This window comes from Psammomys obesus, unplaced genomic scaffold (assembly GCF_907164565.1).
Source record: "Psammomys obesus unplaced genomic scaffold, mPsaObe1.curated_primary_1811, whole genome shotgun sequence".
Taxonomy (NCBI): domain Eukaryota; kingdom Metazoa; phylum Chordata; class Mammalia; order Rodentia; family Muridae; genus Psammomys; species Psammomys obesus.
Genome location: NW_026590061.1, coordinates 790440 through 810564, shown reverse-complemented (window position 1 = coordinate 810564; position 20125 = coordinate 790440). Strand labels below are relative to the sequence as shown.

The window sequence follows — 20125 nt, the reverse complement described above, 5'->3', positions numbered from 1 at the left end:
TAATGATGTTTTTGTCCTGTTGACATGTTAATTTATTTGACCCATTGTATAACCCTTTTCTGACATGATATTCAATTCAGTTTTTACTATTTTTCATTTTCAGTTCCTCATTTATTTTTGAGATATCCTTACATCCCCCAGGCTGGCCTCCCACTCACAGTGTAGATGAGGATGGCCTTCAACATGACCCTCCTGCCCGATACCGAGTGCTGGGATTACAGGCATGTGTCACCATGCCCAGCTCCAACGGTGCAGGTTGGCCTCAAACTACTGATCCTCCTGTCTCATCCCCTTTGGCATCTGCCTACCAGGATGCACTCCCATGGCCTGCAGAAGCAACCCCATGCTCCCACTGCTTGTGGCCAGAGCTGCTGGTTCTGACGTCTCCCTGTGCTCTCAGGCTCCGAGTCCCAGGCTCCATGAAATCAGGAACACACGGCAATGCCACATTCCAGAAAACAGAAAACTCCACACAGCAGAGTTCAGTTCCTGGGAATTAGGCCACATTTTATTTTACAGTACATTCATGTAAGTTCCTGCATTTCCAAGGTAACCAGATCTGATCCTGGTTAGCACTTCTGGTAATAAAATCATACACTGACTCTGGCTTCAACAACAAGGTGTGGTGCTGTGCAGGAATCAGTCTTCCCTTTAATACTGCAGCCGACAACTCACCACCAAGCAACGCCTCCCACCCCGTGCCCCTGAGATCCAGTGTGAAGGCAGAATACTATATTACAATTACACCAGTTGAGATACGGGAGAAACCAGCTATTTCAGAGCTCTAAAATCCCACACAATGCACTCTTTCCCTCACTGCTGGGGACATGCAGCTTTGGTGCCCTGAAAATCGACTGTTGGGAAAATACAAAACATATGGCTTTTAAGCTACTTCTGCAAAAAATTAAATAACCTAAATTTTAAAAAAGGGGGGAGGGGAGGTTGTTAATTCAGGAAGCACCTAGAAAATCTTGCCAGTTGCTGATGGAAATTTTAGCTGCAGGCATTTCACAAAAACATAGTCTGTATGACAGCCATAAATATGTCAAGGCCTGATGACACATTTTCATTTTGTTAACTGAAAGCACTGTGGTTCACGCTCTGCTCCTGAACAGTTCAGAAAAACCCACCTGCGATGCTGACACCTACAAACCCAGCTGACCAAGGGACCAACCCTTATAGAATCTAAAAAAGAAACAACTGAGGAGCAAAGAGGCTAAGTCAGGATGGAGAAATTACAGACAGTGGGGACGCAGGCAGGCGGATCTGTTGGGTCTTTTTACTAAATAAAAAAATATCAAGCATTTGTAGTGGCTGAGATTCCAACCCCTGCAAAGCTGAGGCAGGAGAGCGGCCACCCGTCTGAGGTCAGCCTGGGTTGTATACAGAGGAAAACTATCACAAAGCAGGGAGGGCTGGAAGGAGAAAAGGAAAACGATAGATACACAAAATGCTTTGGGCCCTGTCCAACATGGCTGGAATGGTGACTCCCACCCAGCCCTCACGCAGAAACCACCTGCTCAGACTCCAGTGTGCTTTCCTGTCTGGGTGCCCAGGCCTGCAGTCTAAGCCAAGCACAGGGTCCCGGACCCTCACTGCTGCTGCGCTCAGTGACTACCAAGGCCCCGCCGGGAGCCTCCCAGCGCAATCATACACTCGTGATCCTGACTGCATCATCACATTCAAGAGGAGAAGCGTGATGGAGGGGGTCGATAACCGTTCTCAGGAGCGCCACAGATGTCGTATAAAAAGCCAGAGCCGCTGGTTGAGTTCTAACCCTTGAAGGAGCCTGTGGGCACCGGGTGATCGGAGAAACAGGGACGTTTGTGAAACCGGAGTGACACTTGCACAACTGCCTGTCAGTCAACGCGCAGAGGAAAATGCGGATGAAATGACCAAGGTTTACAGGATATCTAGAAATATGTTGTATGCTTTAAAAAAAAATTGCAATGCACTCCAAAAATGTTTTTCTGATTATTCATGTACAACAGAAGGCACTGTTATCCTCGGAAATCCACTGATTCTTCGGGGCAAAACCCTGAGACGCATGCGCCGACGCCCACCTCCAGCCCTCCGCAGTTAGCTCAGAGCTCCGTCCTCTCCCGTCAGTGACTGCGTTTCTTGAGTTTCGTCCATTACAGCAGCTGTCAATGTATCTATCCCCAGGGTGAGGAGGAGCGAGGAGAGCGCGCAGGCCGTGGCTACCAGTTGCCACGGCACAGCCCTTGCTTCCCACGCGGCCTCGTCCTGACACAAGCAGCAGCGGTGAGCGGTGGACACACCAGTCAGTTGTCGCTGCGAGCAACTCCAAAGCTAAATGCAGAGCGGACGCCCTCGTCCTCAGATGTGGAGCCTCCCTGCTATGGAAAAGGGCGGAGGGAAGACATAGAGACGCTAAGCGTGCTGTGTCACCTCGGGAGCCAGCTCAGCACTCGCCCACGCGAGCCTCCTGCACGCTACACCTCGCCTGCTGGGACAGGACCCGCCTCCCTCCTGGCTTGTTGCCATGTCCGGTTCTTTTTATGGATTTACAACTTCCAAAGAACTGATGGGGTGTGGGTCATGCCACCTAGGTGAGTGTCCGCCTCTAACAAAACCTCAGCGGTGAGCAGCGTTTCCCACGGAGAACCTCGATGCTGACTCACGTGAAACGTAAACAGTTCGGACACTAGTCGCTGCAGGCTCCACTCCTCACTGGACAAATGCCAGCTTCCCCTCCCACACCCCCTGACCGGGAGGAAGAGTCCTGCCTACAACTCCCACTGAGAAACTGTCACCAGTCTTCCCGCAAACAACCTCTCCTTAAAAACTCAAAGTCCACAAGTTGCCAACACATGAATCAACAAATGTAAATGAGAACCTGCCCTGGTTTGGGTCCGAATGCCGGATGCTGGCACTCCTGGAGGTGGGAGAACCTTTAAGAGGAACTGACAAGACTGGGTATGCTTTTCTTTTAGAGATTGTTTTTATTTATTTCTGTGTGTGTGTGTGTGTGTGTGTGTGTGTGTGTGTGTACACGCATGTGTCCCTGTGAGTGTATGCCACGTGTGCAGGAGTGCAGGAGCCGGAAAAAGGCATGAGAAAAGGAAAGCAGGTTACAGGGCTGTAAGCACCCGACATGGTGCTGAGAACCCAGGTCCTCTGCAAGAGCTGCAAGAAGTCTTACTGCAGAGCCCCTCTCCAGCCCCATGGCGCGTGCCTTTAAAGGGGCTACCAGGGCCCCAGCCCCTCTGCTTCCCAGGCCCATTTTCTCTGCCTCACGCTCCCCCCAGGAGGTACTACCTCACCAGAGGCCCAAAAGCAATGGGGCCAAGTGCCAGGGACTGAAACTGAGAGCCAAAATAAACCTCCCTCCTCGTAAGCTGGTTCCCCTAGGTGCTAGGTGGCATGGACAGTAAACTCAGCAACATGGCGCCCAGTTTTCAGGAACACAAGCTCCTTGTAACAGCTGCGGTTGAGCTGTTGGGCAGGGACTGGGCTGCTTAAAGCTTTCTCAACAAGACTTGTCCCAACTCCTACTTCTCCAGAACATCAGGAGACACGACTGGGGAAACAGTAATAACTCTAACCTGTGAAATGCTAAAAGCCACCAAACTGGGCCTGGGACCTGTAATCTCAGCTACCCAGAGAGTTGAGGCAGGAGGAGCACAAGGCTACACTAGCCAACGTCTGGTCTTATAAGAAAGAAAAAAAGGTAGGCATGGTGGTACACAGCTGGAATCTGAGCCCTCAGGAAGGGTGAAGCTGGAGGACTGTGAGTGTGAAGTTAGCTTGAGCTACACAGTGAGTTCCAGGCCAGCTACCAACTAAAACCCTGTCTCCCCACCCTCCTCTCCAGAGAGACAGACAGAGAGAGACAAAGAGAGACACAGAGACAGAGAGAGACAGACAGAGGGAAAGAGAGGAAGCCTAGGGATTGTAGCTCACTGGCAGATTATTTGCCCAGCACGTACAAAGCTCTGCGTTCCAGCCCCAGCATCTCAAAAAGAAAGAAATAACAGCCGTACAGTCCCGGAGGAAGAGCACCATAACTCTAGCACATACAGGTACAAACAAGATTACAAGTTCAGACAGCCTAGAGACAGCCAGAACAGCCACAGGTCAGCAGAATGCTTTGTCATGAAGGGCTGCCCTTCAGACACTTAAATCCGTAAGTACAGCATTAGAGGACTGACCTGCCACCGTCCTTCGGTGCTCTGCCAGTGTATACACCTCCTGCAGCTTCCTTTTCTGATCCTCACTGAGCGGTGCTACCAGCAGCTGGTACCAGGCAGCGTCCCGATTCTGCACAGCTATAGCATTTCAGGGGGTTGGCAGAGAAAAGTAAGAAAGCCAGTGACCATTATTATGTCAGGAAAAGCGAGCAACACTACCAAAGCACAGTGAAACTGTGTCAGATAGTGAGACAACAGAGTGACGGAGCTGCTCCCAACAGACAATCATTTCTGAGGGCCCACTTGAGCCCCAAGGAAAGCCACTCTTGCGATCTGCGCTCCCCCTAATTCCGTCTTTTCTCTCTTCTGGAAGTCTTCCCAGCTACAGACGCTGCCTAACACTGACCTGGGAAACGCAGGGTTCACCCCGCTGCAGCAATGGGGTCACTGTGAGTGTTATTGCTGTGCTGACCTTTGTCATTTTAAGTATGTTTGGATAGTTCTAAAACAAAAGATACCATTTTAAAAGTCTATGCCAGTATGTGGGCAGATCCCAAAACAACTTCTAACAGGGAGAAACTACCGATGCTTAAAAAGTTCCTCGGGTTTGAGGGCCTGGAGGGGCTGGTGCTGGAGACGTACTTAGCAGCGCTTCCGTGAAGAACTGGTACTCATCCACACTGTCATCAAGGTCCAGGGGGGTGCTGAAGCCCTCAAGGGCGGTCTCCTCCAGCACCTCTTCATCCCAGTCGGCATCCTCATCCTCCTCACCTCTGTCAGTCTGTGACTGCATAGCTTGAGCACTTAAGTTGGTCTCCTCCTCCTCACTGGAAATCTCCTCTGTGCACCCATTGATTATGTAAAAGATTAAAAAACAAGGGTTACGACTGTTCTGGAAATAGGAAATCAGCACTGGATCTACCTGAACTTGTAAACTCTATCTCTACTGTGCACTGACTGGTCCGGACTGGACGTCTCTAACACTGTGTGGCGGCCGCCTACTCCCAGGACACTGTCACTGCAGGCCCCACATACGCAGACATTCCCGTCCGTGTGCTGTCGGCAGCAGTGACTTCAGCTCTCTTCGTCATCAAGAAAGCAGTGATGAAGTGCTCAAGTGACCAAACCCGTCACCTCTGCTAACAGAGAAACAGCACAAATATGTAGGAAAATAAGTGCTTGGCTGCGTCTGACAAACAGCTAAGCCAATGGCTAGATAGCGGCAGCTCAGTCAGAGAAGAGTCTGCAATGCAAGCCCGAGGACAGTCTTCAGAACGCATATTCAAAACGAAACAACAGCAGCAAACCCACCAGGCACGGTGGCATCACTTCAACGCAAGTGGATGTCAGGGCTGCCCCTGACCATCCAGCCTACCCACTCGGTGAACTCCAAACTAGTACAGACCCTGTCTTCAAAACAAACAACAAACACTCAAGGTCCTCCTAGGAGCGACCCCCAAGACTGTCCCGCAGCCTTCACATGCATGCGCACACGTGTGAGCCTGCACACACATGAAAACATAAAAGTAAGCCAAAGTACAAACCACTGACTTTCAGTTCTGCTTTGCTCCAAGGGTAAGAATGCACCTGGTGTCAACCAGCACAGGGCACAGGCAGGGAACTAAACCTGCCGAGAGGAAAGCCCAGAATGAACCCACCTAAGCAGCAGTCATTTAAAATTAGTCCCACCAAACATGCTGCACTGAGCCGGGCAGGGACCTGAGAGGCTGACGTGGGAGGACAAGGCCAGACTCAGCTTCAGAGTGAGTTCGAGGCCACCCTGTCTCAACAACAAAAAGAAAAAGAACTCATACCAAAATGCTCAAACTAGTCAACAAGCCATCCAAACAGAAAATGGGCAGTGGAACTGACACAGTAAAAAGATGAATTACTGCAAATGACCAACAGAAGTGGAAAATGTCCAACAACCTCGCCAGCCAGGAGGGAAATGCAACTCAGCACAGAGTCTCCATGTCAGCCCGTCCGCCCTGTCAGCACGGCATAAGGAAACAAACAGTACGGGCTGGAGTGATGGCTCAGTGGTTAAGAGCCTGACTGCTCTTCCATAAAGAGGTTTTATTCCTAGCACCCACATGGAGGCTTACAACACTCATAACTCAAGTTCTAGGGGATCCAACACCCTCCTCTGAACTCTGCAATCTTAGACATAAATAAATCCTAAAAATTAAAAAATTTAAAAAGAAAACAAACGCTGGTGAGGGTGAGAGAAAAAGAAAAGCCTTCTTTGCTATTGGGAATGAAAATCAACCCAACCATTAGGAAGTTAGTCAGGAAATTACTCAAAAAAATTAACAAGTGTAGCCAGGTGTAACGGCTCAGGGCTACAGTGCCAACACTTAGGAGACAGAGGCAGGAGGGTCACTGTAAGTTCAGGGCAACTCTTGGCCTGCATAGTGAGTTCCTGGCCAGCAAGAGCTACATAGCAAGACACTTGCTGTATATGCCTGACCTCTCTCTCTCTCTCATTCTCTCTCTTTCTCTGTAACACACACACAATTAAAAAAATTTAAGACATACTTTTGAAAAATGCCTGGACCAACCCCCCAGTCAGTCAGTATCACATATGATTCAGGTATCTCACCTGTGGATATACACCCAAAGAATCGAACCCACTACTACAGAAATCTGCATGTCCGAGTTCATGGCAGGCACCAGCCTGGGTGCCCACCAACAAATGAGCAAAGAAACAATGAAAAACATGAGGTCAAGCACATACCTGTAATCACAGCACTACAGAGGGTGAGACAGGGTATTCCTGTATGTTTGAAGCCAGACTGGGCCATGTAACAATCTCTCAAAAAATAAAAAAAGAAGAAGAGAGAGAGAGAGAGAGAGAGAGAGAGAGAGAAAGGAAGGAGGGAGGGAGGGAGGGAGGAAGGAAGGGAGGGAGGGAGGGAGGGAGGGAGGGAGGGAGAGGGAGAATGAAGGATGCCACTTTCAGGAAACAGATGCTCTGGGACGGTCAGTGAAATATGCCATCACACACACACACTCACACACACACACACACACACACACACACACACACACATACACATCACATTTTAGTAGATGTACTGGGGCGGGAGGTGGAAGGGTTGAACAAAAGAACAATAAAGATGTGAAATTGAATAGGAAATGTCAAGAATGTGGAAGGCAGTGTGGAGGGACGTGAGGGTGACAAAGAATAACAGAGTGGCAGGTGGCAGTGATCACAACCTAGCATATGCTTGTACAGAGATACCTCAATTAGCCCTCCACCCTAACAATCAAGATGTGCTAAGAATAACTAAGAGCCAGGCTTAGTGGCGCCGGCTGGAATCCCAGAACTGCAGATAGCAGGGTAGGAGGACCATGAGTTTGGGGCCAGTCTACTGGACACCGGCTCTGACTGCAGGCTGGTCTTGGACTCTGCAGCCTTTAAAGCAGTGATAAAGTTTCTGCTGCTTTAAGCTGTCAAACATCAAGTGACCCACACAATACAGACTTCTCCCAAGACCTTCCCAATAGTACAAGCAAGACAAAACCTACAAGGTGGCTTTGTGGATAAAGCAAGAAACCATGGTTTGAGGACAAATACATGGCACAGATATAATTACAAGGATGGGAAAGACAGCTATTCTACTTAATCATCCCACTTTTGTAGGTAAGTCAACACGCCTGGGCTGTTCCCTCTCAACCATACTCATTATGAACCAATAAATAGTTAAGAAATCATAAAGACACAATATGCTGAAAATAATTCAATAGTTATTAGCATTTGTGTATTCAAAGAAAGAAAGAAATAGGGGAGATAGGAAGGAAAGAGGAAGGTTATTACTTCTGGAAGTAAGTTATTATTTCAGAAGATCTAAAAATTTCAGAAAATGCAGAAACTGTAGCCATGCTAAGGTGAGAGATGAACAATTCAAAATTCCTTGTATATTAATGAACTAGGATGATTCCTATTCATTGATGAAAAGTATCTTAAGCCTAAACTTGTGGAAATCACTGAATTTAGCATGCAAAAAAATGTTGTACATTTTACAGAAAATCTGATTTTTCTCAACTAGCAATTTGAGAAAGGGTTTCTCTGTGTAGCCTGTCCTAAAACTTCCTCTGGAGACCAGGCTGGCCTTAAACTCAGAGATCTGCCTGCCTCTGCCTCCCATGCACTGGGATTAAAGGGGTGCACCATCATACCAGGCTCCATCAAATATCCTTGACACTAACAACTCCTTTTGAGGTGCTAGAGATCAGACTCCAGAAGTTGTACGTGCGAGGCAGTGCTGTTACTGAGGTGGCCCAGGGTAGCCACCTTACCCTGGCTGTTCTTACTGTGTCATGTACTTGTGTGTGTGCACTCATGTGCAAGTCGGAGCACAACTCTGCCATGTGGCTTCTAGAGTTTGAACTCAGGTCAGGAGGGAGCAAGCACCTTCACCCAGTGAGACATCTTGCCAGCCCTGTGATTCTTGACTGTCTACCCTACCTGTATTCGCGTATTTAGTCTAAATATTTAAATCTGTTGACGTTTAAATTGAACATGTCGAAGTTACAAATTTTGAAGATGAATCACCACAGAACATGAAGAGAAGCCTCAATCTCTGTGACTCGGACAGCGCACAGACAGTGCACGCGTGCACTGGGGTGGCGTTAGTACAAACACGAAAGTGAATGTGAAGTCGCCAACTCACAGCCAAGACATCTGGTTCTGTAAGCTCCTCAGGACAAAACCGCAGCTACCAGGCTCCACTTAGAAGCCACTGAGCGTTCTCAAAGGGGAGCACACATATAAACATACCCTACATGACAAAATCTGTAAATAGAGCAGACTGCAGTCTAAGTGTGTCACAGGCCAAAGAATGCCAATCTGTTTAGTGACTCCAACAGGCTGAAATTTAAAGAAAGCACACGCTCAAATCAAAATCCAAGCCAGACACGACAGTGTACGCATGGACACACTATCATCTCCAGCACAGAGGAGATTAAAGCTAGAGGACGCATTTAATGCTAGTCTGAGCTACAAAGCAAGACCTGTCTCAAAAACAAAAAGCGGCTGGAGAGCTGGCTCAGAGGTTAAGAGCACTGGCTGCTCTTCCAGGGGTCCAGAGTTCAGTTCTCAGCACCCACATGGTGGCTCACAACCCTCTATAGTGAGGTCTTGGGCCCTGTTCTGGCGTGCCGGTGTACAGGCACACAGAACATTATACAGACAATAAATACATCTTTAAAAAAAACAAAAAGCATAGGGTAGTGAGATGGCTCCCTGGGTGAGGCTGAGTTCAGCCTCCAGGACCCACATGGTAGAAGCAGAGAACCAACTCCTGCAAATTGTTCTCTGACTTCCACACATGTGCACAAACAATCATAATTTTAAAATAATTTTTTAAGCAAACTCTGGGGCAGAAGAGACAGCTCAGTGGTTAAGGGCAGTGGTTGCTCTTGCAGAGTCCCCAAGGTTTGGTCCCCAGTGCCACATGGCGGCTCACAACAATCTCACTTACACCCTCTTCTGGCCTCAACAGGTACCAGACACGTAGCACACACACACATGCTGGCAACACTCATGCACATAAAGTAATAATTGGATTTTTACAATAAGAAGTGAATAATAAATTAATCTTTAAGCTCAACTACAACATAGGTCATAAGGAACCATTACCGTTTTCCTCCACGTCGACCTTCTCCACTTTCGAGTGACCATCACGGTTCAACAGTTGCCGCGAAGCACAGACCTGCTTCAGGCCGAGGAACAGGAAGAGAATGGAGGGGAGGATCTGTGCAGCCACGGCGTCCACGGCAGGAGGTCGGGTCTGCAACTCCAAGAGGATGCTCAGTCCTATGATACACATCTTCCGGTCATGGTGTCTGCAGACGTGAAGAACATGCAGACGGGTCACCACTGACACACCCCCAACGCTGCAGCCCTGTGCACAGCTCCTTGTGTTGTATGACCCCAACCATGAAAGGATTTCCACTGCTACCTCACAACTGTAATTCTGCTGTCATGAATCAGAACGCAAACATCTTTGGAGCTATTTAGTCATGACCCACAGGTTGAGAACCAGTCTTCTAGAAAACCTAGAGCAAATGAAGTCCTGAATAAACAAAATTCTGTAAACAGACCAAATGTTATCACCAAAACCTGTGAGGGAAGCCAGGTAGGGTAGCTCAAGCCTGTAATCCAGCACTGACGAGGCTGAGGCAGGGGTATTGTAAATGCAAGGTGATCGTGGACTATAGACTATAGAGGCCAGCCTAGGCTCTCTAACACAACTTGACTTCAGGAAGGGAAAGAGGCTTTTGGGATCCTTGCTGTAAGCCAGTTATAGTTAATGGAAGGGCTGTATCTGTGTGCTGGGAGAATGAGCTTCGTTAGAGCGGAATGTCAGCTTGACTAAGATTTCTACACAACGAGAAAGGTGACAAGCTCTCCAGACTGTGCTCTCAGCCTGGTCCAGCCACACCAACCTCAGGTGCCAAAAGCTATTTCAGAACATCAGCATCCAGCATGCTGACCTGGCTTGCTACACACATACCTGCCATCAGCCTCTGCTATAAAAGAATTTTAAAATTTTAATTCCAAAGGAAAAATAACTGGTTAATTTGTATTAGACATATTTTGTAAGGAATATTTCTTTTGTTTTAAAACCTCAAAAGACAAAAGACAAAAGCTAGGGAAAAGTTCAGTGTTAAGAGCAATTGCTTTCTTCCAGGACCTGGGATTGATCCTCAGCACCCACATCAAGTGGCTTATAACCACCTATAACACAAGCTCCTGGAGACCCAACATTTCTTTCGGCCTCCAAGGGTACCCCAACATGCACAGCATACACAGGGCTTACAGCCACACAGAGATATACACATATAAATGAATAAAAAGAAGTAAAAACCTCAGTACTCAAAAGGTAGAGGCAGGAGGATCAAATAGATGTTCAAGGCCAGCCTGGCCACATGAGATTTGTCTAAAAAAAAAAAAAATTAAAAACAAGTATACTGTACTACATACCATATAATGTACCTTTCCATCAGGCCACCCTCTAAGACATATATCTACTTATTTGGATTGCAGAGGGAGCTCAGGAAGGAAAGGTGCTGCAGCCACATAGTTCAGGAATAGAACCAACTCCTGCAAGCTGTCCTCAGACACCTTCCCACACAGGCCAGGACACACGTGTGCCCACACATACACTGGCACACATACAGAATAAATAATTTTTTAAATATTGCTAATTTTCAAAAATGTAAATAATGTTGGAGTGCTGATTTTGTGCACTGTGTAGAGTTTGTCTTTGCATATTCAAATGCTGATCTCTGTACCGGCAGAGAGCTGAGGACAGACAGACTTTGGCATTAAGCATCACCTGTCTCAGTATTTTGTAAACATTGTTCTCCATCAGCATTTTATTGGCTATATTAAGAGCTGAGCAGCCAAGAGCTGAGGCAAGAGAGGGAGTTAGAACTTTTGGTAAAGACAGGAATTCTGGGAAAGAGGCGCAAAAAGATTGGCCTACAAGACACTGAGGAAGTCAGATGGATAAAACTGAGGAGAGGTAAAAAACACACACAGATTAATATGAATAGGTTAAAACAGGCTATAAGAGCTAGTTGGGAGGACTGGAGAGATGGCTCAGATGTTAAGAGCTGCTTTTCCAGAGGTCCTGAGTTCAATTTCCAGCACCTACATGGTGGCTCATGACCATCTATAAGGGATCTGATTCCCTCTTCTGACGTGCAGGTGTACATGCAGACACAGCACTCATTTCTATAAAAAATACAGAAATAAATATATAAATTTTAGCTGGGCATAGTGGCACACACCTGTAACCCCAGCACTCTGGGGGTCAGAGGCAGGCAGATCGCTGTGAGTTCAAGGGCAGCCTGATCTACAAAGTGAGTCCAGCAAGCAAGGCTACACAGAGAAACCTTGTCTTGAAAACCAAAAACACAAAAAACAAAAGAGCTAGTTGGCAACAGCAGTGAGCAAAGGCCTAATGCCATTGTAGATAAATAAATGTCTCCGTGTCATCTTTCAGAAACGGGGTGGACACAGAGAGTCCACACAGTTTTTAAGTAATGTCCTCAAGCGGTCCCCTTGGTGTGAGATCATCCTGCAGCACATCACTCTGTCAGAAAGCACGCTCCCTCCACCAGCACAGCCACATAAAGCCAAAAGGCACGCCTACCCAAGGAAGTAGTCGGTGTCGCTCATCCACTGGTTGATGAACTGGGAGGTGACGGGCCCCGGGTTGTGCGGCAGCCGCACGTGCTCCAGCGTGTGCAGCAGCAGCGGCGGGCTGTAGTAGAGCGCCGCGATGGCCACCTGCAGGCACATGGTGCGCAGCTCGCTGGTCTTCACCCCGCGGGTCAGCCTCTCCAGGGCCAGCTGGACAAACAGCGGGACACACTGCGGGCACACGGAGCAAGAGTCACCCACACTCGCGGCCGGGGCGCCCTGAGAGCGGGCGCTGGCTGAGTCACCAGTAAATGAGTCTCTGTGGCACTGAGGTGTTTGCCCATTTCAGCAGCGGACAGAAGACACTTACGGACCTGTCTCCCACCAAACTCAGACTACGCAGACAAAAAGCGACAGTCCAAGAAAGCTCTTCCCTCTGAGGCCCACACCAAGGCTGGAGACTGCCCATGAGCTCTCCTCTGACACAGTTCACTCAGTTACCACGTTTAAGTAAATGACAAGGACGGGGTTTATGCCACTTGGAAATAAATGAAGGAGACTCCAACATGATCAGGTCGCCCCTTGAAAAACCAAATCCTACTGTTATGCATGAAAGTGCGAAAGGTCTGTGGGTCTCAAGTCCTGACTGCAATGCCAACTCGCTACACCTCATTAGATATGGGGCTGTTGGATTCGACTCTATCATGTGTGTCTGATACCAAATACATTAAAAATCACAAGCCATGGTGAAATAAGAATCTGTAAAATCTGTTAAGAATCTGTAAAATCACAGAGAAACATTAACTTAAAAAATTCTTTCCAGAGCTGAGCACGAATTGCACACCTTTAATCCCAGCACTCAGGAGGCAGAGGCAGGCAGATCGTTCAGGTGAGGCCAGCCTGGTCTACAAAGCAAGTTCTAGGATAGCCAGGGCTACACAGAGAAACCCTGTCTTGGGGGGGGTGGGTGGAAATCTTTCTGACAAGTTTTAAAACTAAAATTTAACAAATATTTATATCACATATATAAGTTAATATAACAATCATCCCTTTAAAAGAAGACTGATGAAGTATTTTTACATAAACTTCAAATCTGATTGTGACCCTGCCTCTACCTGCAACAGCAGCTGACAGGAAATAAGAGAGGCATGAGCCAGGCTATACCTGAGCGTGCTTTGCAGCAGCCATGACGTCAAGCTATACCCAAGCATGCTTTGCGGCAGCCATGACGTCAGGCTATACCTGAGTGTGCTATGAGGCAGCCACACTAACAGTCAATCACCTACAGGCTTCAGCTCCTTGGCACAAGCCGTGAGCTGCCCCATCTCCTTTGCAACTGAAACAAATACAAAGCCACTGCATCACGCTGCAGGTCTGCAGGTTCTTACTGACTCCACCAAGGCCAGTCCAGATGCAGGCAATTCCCCACTCCTTCCTACTTAGCACGTTCCTCCTTTCTAGCTCACGTCCCTGCATCAGCACTATCTAAACAGCACTTTCAAGACAATCAGTGTGGCCCTGGGTTTTGCAGGCAGAACTGTTCTGTCTTTAACTAGGAAAACAATATGAGCACGCCTTCCTAGACACACTCCAGGCAGAGTGCAATCTGCTGACTTCTGTTTGGCCCATTTCCTCCTATTTCTGATCCTAGAAACCTTTTTGTTTTATGAACATGGATCTCCACCCACAGGCAGGGATGTGGGGGGTGTAACTGTTCCCACATGCTGCTGCCATCAGCTTCCTGCGGAGAAGGTTCTGCAGGCTTCCAAGGCCCTGGTCTCTACCCTGCTCTAATGCCACCCTCTTCTGCTGCCTCCTGCCCAGCCTCCCACTATAATCCCTCTGCTCTGCTGTCCTCATGCCTCTGCCAGCCGCAGCTTTCTTGCTCATCTGCAGAAGGCCTGTTCACTGCTAGTTCACTCAGCAACAGCCTCTGATCCTGTCATTTCTCTGCTCAAGGGTTCTCAGTCCAGCTGCGCAGAGCAGCGTCTACACACGACTCTTACTTGGCAAGCCACACATGATCTCCACTGCAGTGCGCCTTTTTTCTGGCTTTCTTACTATTGTGAATGTTTCTGAGTCATTTTCTACTATTCAAACTGGATTTGCACCAGCAAACACAAACTCTGGCTGCCCTTTTACTTTTCCATCAAAGTGTAAGTGAAATACCAATGGGCAATGGCATGTTCTATGTATGTGTCTCAGGGGATGTGTTCTGACGTGTCACCTGGTCAATTCCCCTTCCTTTGCACTGAAGAATGATGACTTCCAAGAGTTTGGCAGCATGGCACTCGGCATCCTCTCCCACCTCGCCGCACAGGACCTAGGTGACAAGTTAGCTCAGCGTGAGTGCCACAAGCAGTCAACACCACAGGAAGCCAGCCCTTGTGAATGCAGTCACAGAAACCAGTTTGCTCTTATGGGACTTCTCTGTAGCCCTGGCTGACCTGGAACTCACTGTATGCTACCTGTTGGCCGGTTGTGGTGCACACCTTTAGTCCTGGTGCTGGGAGGCAGAGGCAGGCGGATCTCTCTGAACCTGATGCCTAGCTGATCTTTGTTTGAAAAAAGGCAAAGAAGGGCTGGAGAGATGGCTCAGAGGTTAAGAACGCTGGCTGTTCTTCCACAGGTCCCAAGTTCAATTCCCAGCGACCACATGGTGGCTCACAACCATCTATAGTGAGATCTGGTGCTCTCTTCTGGTGCACAGGCAGAATGCTTTGTAAATAATAAATAAATGATTAAAAAAGAAAAAGAAAAGAGGCAAAGAAACAAGCCCTATCTTATTCCCAGGTGAACTGTGGAGCCACACGGCCGAGTTCAAGCACCACAGGAGCTCTGAGACTTGGAACCATCACTAAGCAGCGGGCCCAGCGATGAAAGTGGGTTAATAAGGTGAGGGATGCAAGAGTGCGGAATGGCGGTGAGAACCGATAATGTGCAGAGGTGCAGCCACTGGCAAGATGCCCTGCTCCTGTAAAGCACTCTACGGAACCACTGGTCACGAGGGAGGAGGGCATGAACGTTCTTAGAAGGGTGGGTACCAGCCTGGGCACTGGGCAGGGAGAAAGCGGAGTTGGAGCTGAGTGTGCACACACACACACACACACACACACCCCTCACCTGCAGGAGGTAAAACCCTAAACTATCACAGCAGAGAACCAAGGCTGACCTGTGGTCAGGTAACAAGCGGACAATCGCGTGTGCACGGAGGTGCACTAGCGGCTCCCAGCACACACTTAGTTAAAGGTTAAAGACTGGCACACTCGGTCACAGGCTGGCTGGGCTGTGCGGTTGTTTCCCACAAGTTCACATTTTTAAATGTTCTTCTTACATTTGCTTCATTTCATGTGTGCAAGTGTCTTGCCTGCATGTAGGTGTGTGCACCAAGCACACGCCTGGTGCCACATAGGCCAGAGGAAGGCAGGCATCTGAAACCCCGGAACTGGAGTTACAGAGGCTGTGAGCCACCATGGGGGTGCTGAGAACTGAGCCTCGGCCCTCTGCACGAGCAACAAGCGTTCTTAACCACCACAAGTTTTTATTTCTGAAAGAAAAAAGATGTGGAAAGAAAAGTAGCAAGCTGGCCTCCATATGCACAGGCTCCCTAGCCATGGATTCAACCAACCATAAGCCAAAATGCTTTTTAACTTGGATCTACACTCAGTGTGCACAGCTTCTTTTTCCTGTTGCTGTCCCCACACAGTTCAACAACGATTTACACATCACACTGTATTGGGTGTTATAAAAGTGAATCAGCATGCACAGAGCAATGTCTGGGACTGGGGGCTAATGGAGCCTGATACCCACATGCTCTCAGAACCGTCTCGTGTTGAAGCGACCTTTACAATTCCAACACATTCTGTGAAACTGTCACATTACAACACTCACAAGCTCATTTTAAAATGAAACTGATAAATCTACTCAGGTAAGTAACAGACTAACCACCTAAACACTATGCAGAGTCTCGTGATTACCCACAGGGCACTCACCTTCCTGCACATGGTGAACAAGACTTCCAAGTGCTTTGGGTTGGACAGCAGAGCGGTGGTGTCGACAGTCACGTAGTTATGCAGGAGAGGCATCATGTCTGGGAAGAGCCAGATAACACTGAGACTTGTGCAGCCAGAGCAGAAATAAACGACTCAACAGGAGCAGAAATGGCATCCCGGAAACACACTTCTGTAGCACTCCAATACTGTCTCCCTCAGCAACCACAAACACTAGAAACGGACGTGAAACGCCTGCTCTACTGATGCCCAAAGAAAAAGAGGAGTAGGAAGGTAAAACTGCTCACTGTTCATCAAGACAACATGTGCGACCTTGCCCAATCCCCCTCTCACTGCACTCCTGACACAGGATAACAGCTGACAGGCCTTACCACACCCATGCTCCTCCTCCTCCCTCCAGAAGGTAAACTGAGAGGAGGCACTCTCGCTGCTGGCTGAGAACAGTGCTGAGGCCATGGCTGCGTTCAGAAAACACCTGGCTGAGGCATGACACACAGCCCGGCTCCTCGGCCTCTCTGAGGGCTGAAGCACGGCCACACCAACCCGCCCTTCCCTGACAGTCCCATGAGGACACTGACTGCGCCACTCATCAGGGTGAGGCAAGTGCATCTAGGCAGAAAGGAACCTGCCATGTGACCAATGCCTGCCTGTGAAGTACTCGAAGCAATCCTGCTGGAACACTTCATATAAGACGCCCAGGAGCTGCCACATCTGCGGCGAGACAGCGCGGCACGTTAGGCTGTACGCCAGGGAAAGGATTTCCTCGTAGAATTCTAGAGGGGGAAGCTCGAGTTAGAATGTGAGAAAACAGAGGCGCCAACACACCCCTGGCATGTGCCACGTGCTTCCCTCCACACCTTCTTCCTCGGCAGCAGCCAGAGGCCACCTTCTACCCCACAGGGCAACAAGTGCTCACAGCACTGAAAATATATTTAAATTTTCTATTTTCGGCCTTGTGTGGTGGTGCACACCTTTCATTCCAGCACTCTGGAGGCAGAGGAAGGCAGAGCTCTAAATTCAAGGCCTGTCTGGTCTACAAAGCAAGTTCCAGGACAGCCAAGGCAAATAGTAAAATCCCGGGGGGAAAGAATCAAATTTCAGCAGAGGTGTGCTGGGCACACCTTTAAAGCTCAGCACTTGAGAGGCAGAGGCAGGCAGATCTCTCTGAGTTCGAGGCCAGCCAGAGCTACATAATGAGACACTAAACAAAAAGAGCAAAAGCTAAAACAAGACAAAACATACACACACACACAAAATCAAATTTCTATTTTCTAACATAAAACAGTTTCTATCTACAAAATTCTATTACAATGTATAGGAAAACTATATTAGCATGCCTCTATCATATAGATTTTAAATGTTTATACAATTACTAATATCTTTTGGAGAGCTTAAGGATACAGAGGTAACATATATTATTATATCACCTATAGTTTTACCAACACATATAAGATATACAACATTTCTTGAAGTTACAGGACTTACCGTTTAAACAGTACTCTTCAGCTTACTTCAGATTACATTACACACACTATGCGTAAAGACGCCCAAAGAAGTCCTCTGTATTCACACATTCTACCATTACTCTCAGTTAAAAACTCTCTAAATGTTCCATCAGAAAACACACAGGTCACTCTTATCTCTGAGGGAAAATATCTGACTCTTAAACTCCGCTTTTTCTCATGAAAGAAGCTAGTACATACTTAGGAAACAAAAAACAAAAACGCTTTTCTGCTAATTCATACTTCTGGTGAAACACTTGTCTAGTTTTGTGTACTTTCCAAATCCCAGACTAAAGCAATTTCACCTAAACTTCATCCCAGTCCCTATCTTTCCCTCTCCCCATCTCCTTCTCCTTCCCTCCTTCCTTGCCTTTCTTTCCTTCTTCCTCCCCCTGCCCCACGATGGACTCAAAAAGCTCCCAGACTGGCTTCAAAGGCTCACAGAGATGAAGACAGATGACCTTAGCCTTCTGCTCTCCCTGCCCCAACCTCCTGATGGCTGTCCTGCCCGCCCACACCAGCACTGGTGGAGGAACAGAACTCAGGGCCTCGGGTGTGCTGGGCCAGCACTGCACCACCTGACCTGTGACCCCAGCCCAGTTCATTCCTTAAAATGCAAACACTGCATTCCCCATCCTTCAAGTTTTCTAAAACCAGAAACTCTTCACTGGACACATTAAAAGTTTACTGCCAAATTAAAACAGAAAAAAGCAAGTTTCGCAAAACTATCTCACAAAGTTTAAAAGGCTAAAAAATGCATTTTGAGTTCATCAAATTGAAAAACAATCTCAATTTACCTTTTTCTAACCTCTGAACTTACCAAAGACATGCTTCTGTAAAACAAGATCGATGATTCGTAGACAGATGTTTTCCAACTGCTGCGTGATCTAAACACAAATTTTAACGAGTCTAAAATTCACTGTGATCATTCTCCAGTTAATACACAAATTTAATATTATCCCAACAAAATATCTACAAGATATTTTTAGGGAGTGGAAGTTACAATCTTCATGTGAAAAGTAAACATGTAAGACTATAAGGAAATTCTGTAAGTAGACCAATGATAGGAATGAAAGTTAAATCCATGGAAAATTAGAATCCTTTTTAATTTACCTCATATTCTTCACCAAATAAATTTCTAAGGGATCAAAGATTTCTATGTAAAAAATCATAACATAAAAAAATAACAGAAAAAGTAAAAGAATCCTGTACAATCATAAGGAAGTAAAAAAAAGTCAGAACCAAAATAAGAACTAAAGACACTAAACCACCTAACTGTAAAAAAAAATCAAGTATTCCTGCATAGGGCAGTAGCAGATCAGAACAGACAGACTCAGATACTGTCAAGTGCTGTCACAAATAACATCAAATCCCTTTATACACGAAATCTAACAATGAAACAGAAAAACAGGGAAAGCCTATAAAAAAAAAAAAAAGCTCATAAAAAGAGAGTCACTCTCACACATGTTGAGATCACGGACTGAACATGACTGTAAGGCTGTGTCAGAAGTGTGGGGCAGGAAAGACAGGCGCTCTCATCTCAGAAGTACACACTCCCATGAATCTCTGCCAACAACATCACCTCAAGAAATTCAACAGGACACGAAGAGACCATTTTCTGAACCCAAACCTGAGAATCCTCCAGCCATAGTTACTCAATTCTGCCCTAAACTTAGCATGTTTATTATGCTAATCTTTTAATTGCATAGAAAAAATTGGCTTACAGTTTAGTTTCATCCTGCACATCTCATACATTTATAATTTTAGAACTCTATAATGCTTGTAAGAAATTTTATGTTTGCAGAAAAAAAAAGAACTGGACACCAGAGATGCTGATCAAACCTGACAGGATTCATCCTTCAGCATGCTGAGAGATTGATGCATCTGTTCCAGCATCTTGCATGTTCCAGCATTCTGCTTGTTCCTGCCTCAACTGCTTCAATTGCTGTTTCTCATCAAAGCCTGCTCCCAAAAGAACTTTGAAAAAAGCTACTAATCTTAATTGGTGCAGCATTTTAGACTGTTCCAAAGAGGACTTTTATTAAGCCTGAAATTTCTCACCATGCAAAGACTGGACCACAAATGTTAATGTTTGCTTAATTAACCATTTTTCCCAATTTTATTTGGACCCCCTACAGGATTTCTACATGTCCAAAATGTCAGCTAGAAGAAATCCATGAGAACAACATCCAATTTTCCTTAAAGGGGGTTGGGTATGTTTTTGGTTGTTTGCTATGGCTACAAAATTTTATTGTCATTGGGAGATGTTTATTATTAATGGTCTTATTCAAAGTGAAACAA

The 20125-nt window shown here is 47.0% G+C and overlaps 1 protein-coding gene across 4 annotated transcripts in view; it reads right to left on the bottom strand.

The window, feature by feature from the left end:
- Positions 1-481: 481 nt before the first annotated feature.
- Positions 482-20125, bottom strand: part of Ipo8 (importin 8) — a 50454-nt gene continuing 30810 nt past the window's right edge. Inside the window, exons 17-25 of one of the 4 annotated variants that reach the window (XM_055605676.1) lie at positions 18645-18711; positions 16952-17095; positions 16305-16402; positions 14540-14635; positions 12323-12543; positions 9799-10004; positions 4926-4994; positions 4176-4292; positions 482-2360 (exon numbers count right to left, since the gene is read on the bottom strand). In XM_055605676.1, the coding sequence (XP_055461651.1) occupies positions 2341-2360; positions 4176-4292; positions 4926-4994; positions 9799-10004; positions 12323-12543; positions 14540-14635; positions 16305-16402; positions 16952-17095; positions 18645-18711 (1038 nt within the window). In that variant the 3' untranslated portion in view covers positions 482-2340. Of the gene's footprint in view, positions 2361-4175; positions 4293-4796; positions 4995-9798; positions 10005-12322; positions 12544-14539; positions 14636-16304; positions 16403-16951; positions 17096-18644; positions 18712-20125 lie in introns of all 4 variants that reach the window. The other 3 variants (XM_055605673.1, XM_055605674.1, XM_055605675.1) reach the window with 3 other exon arrangements.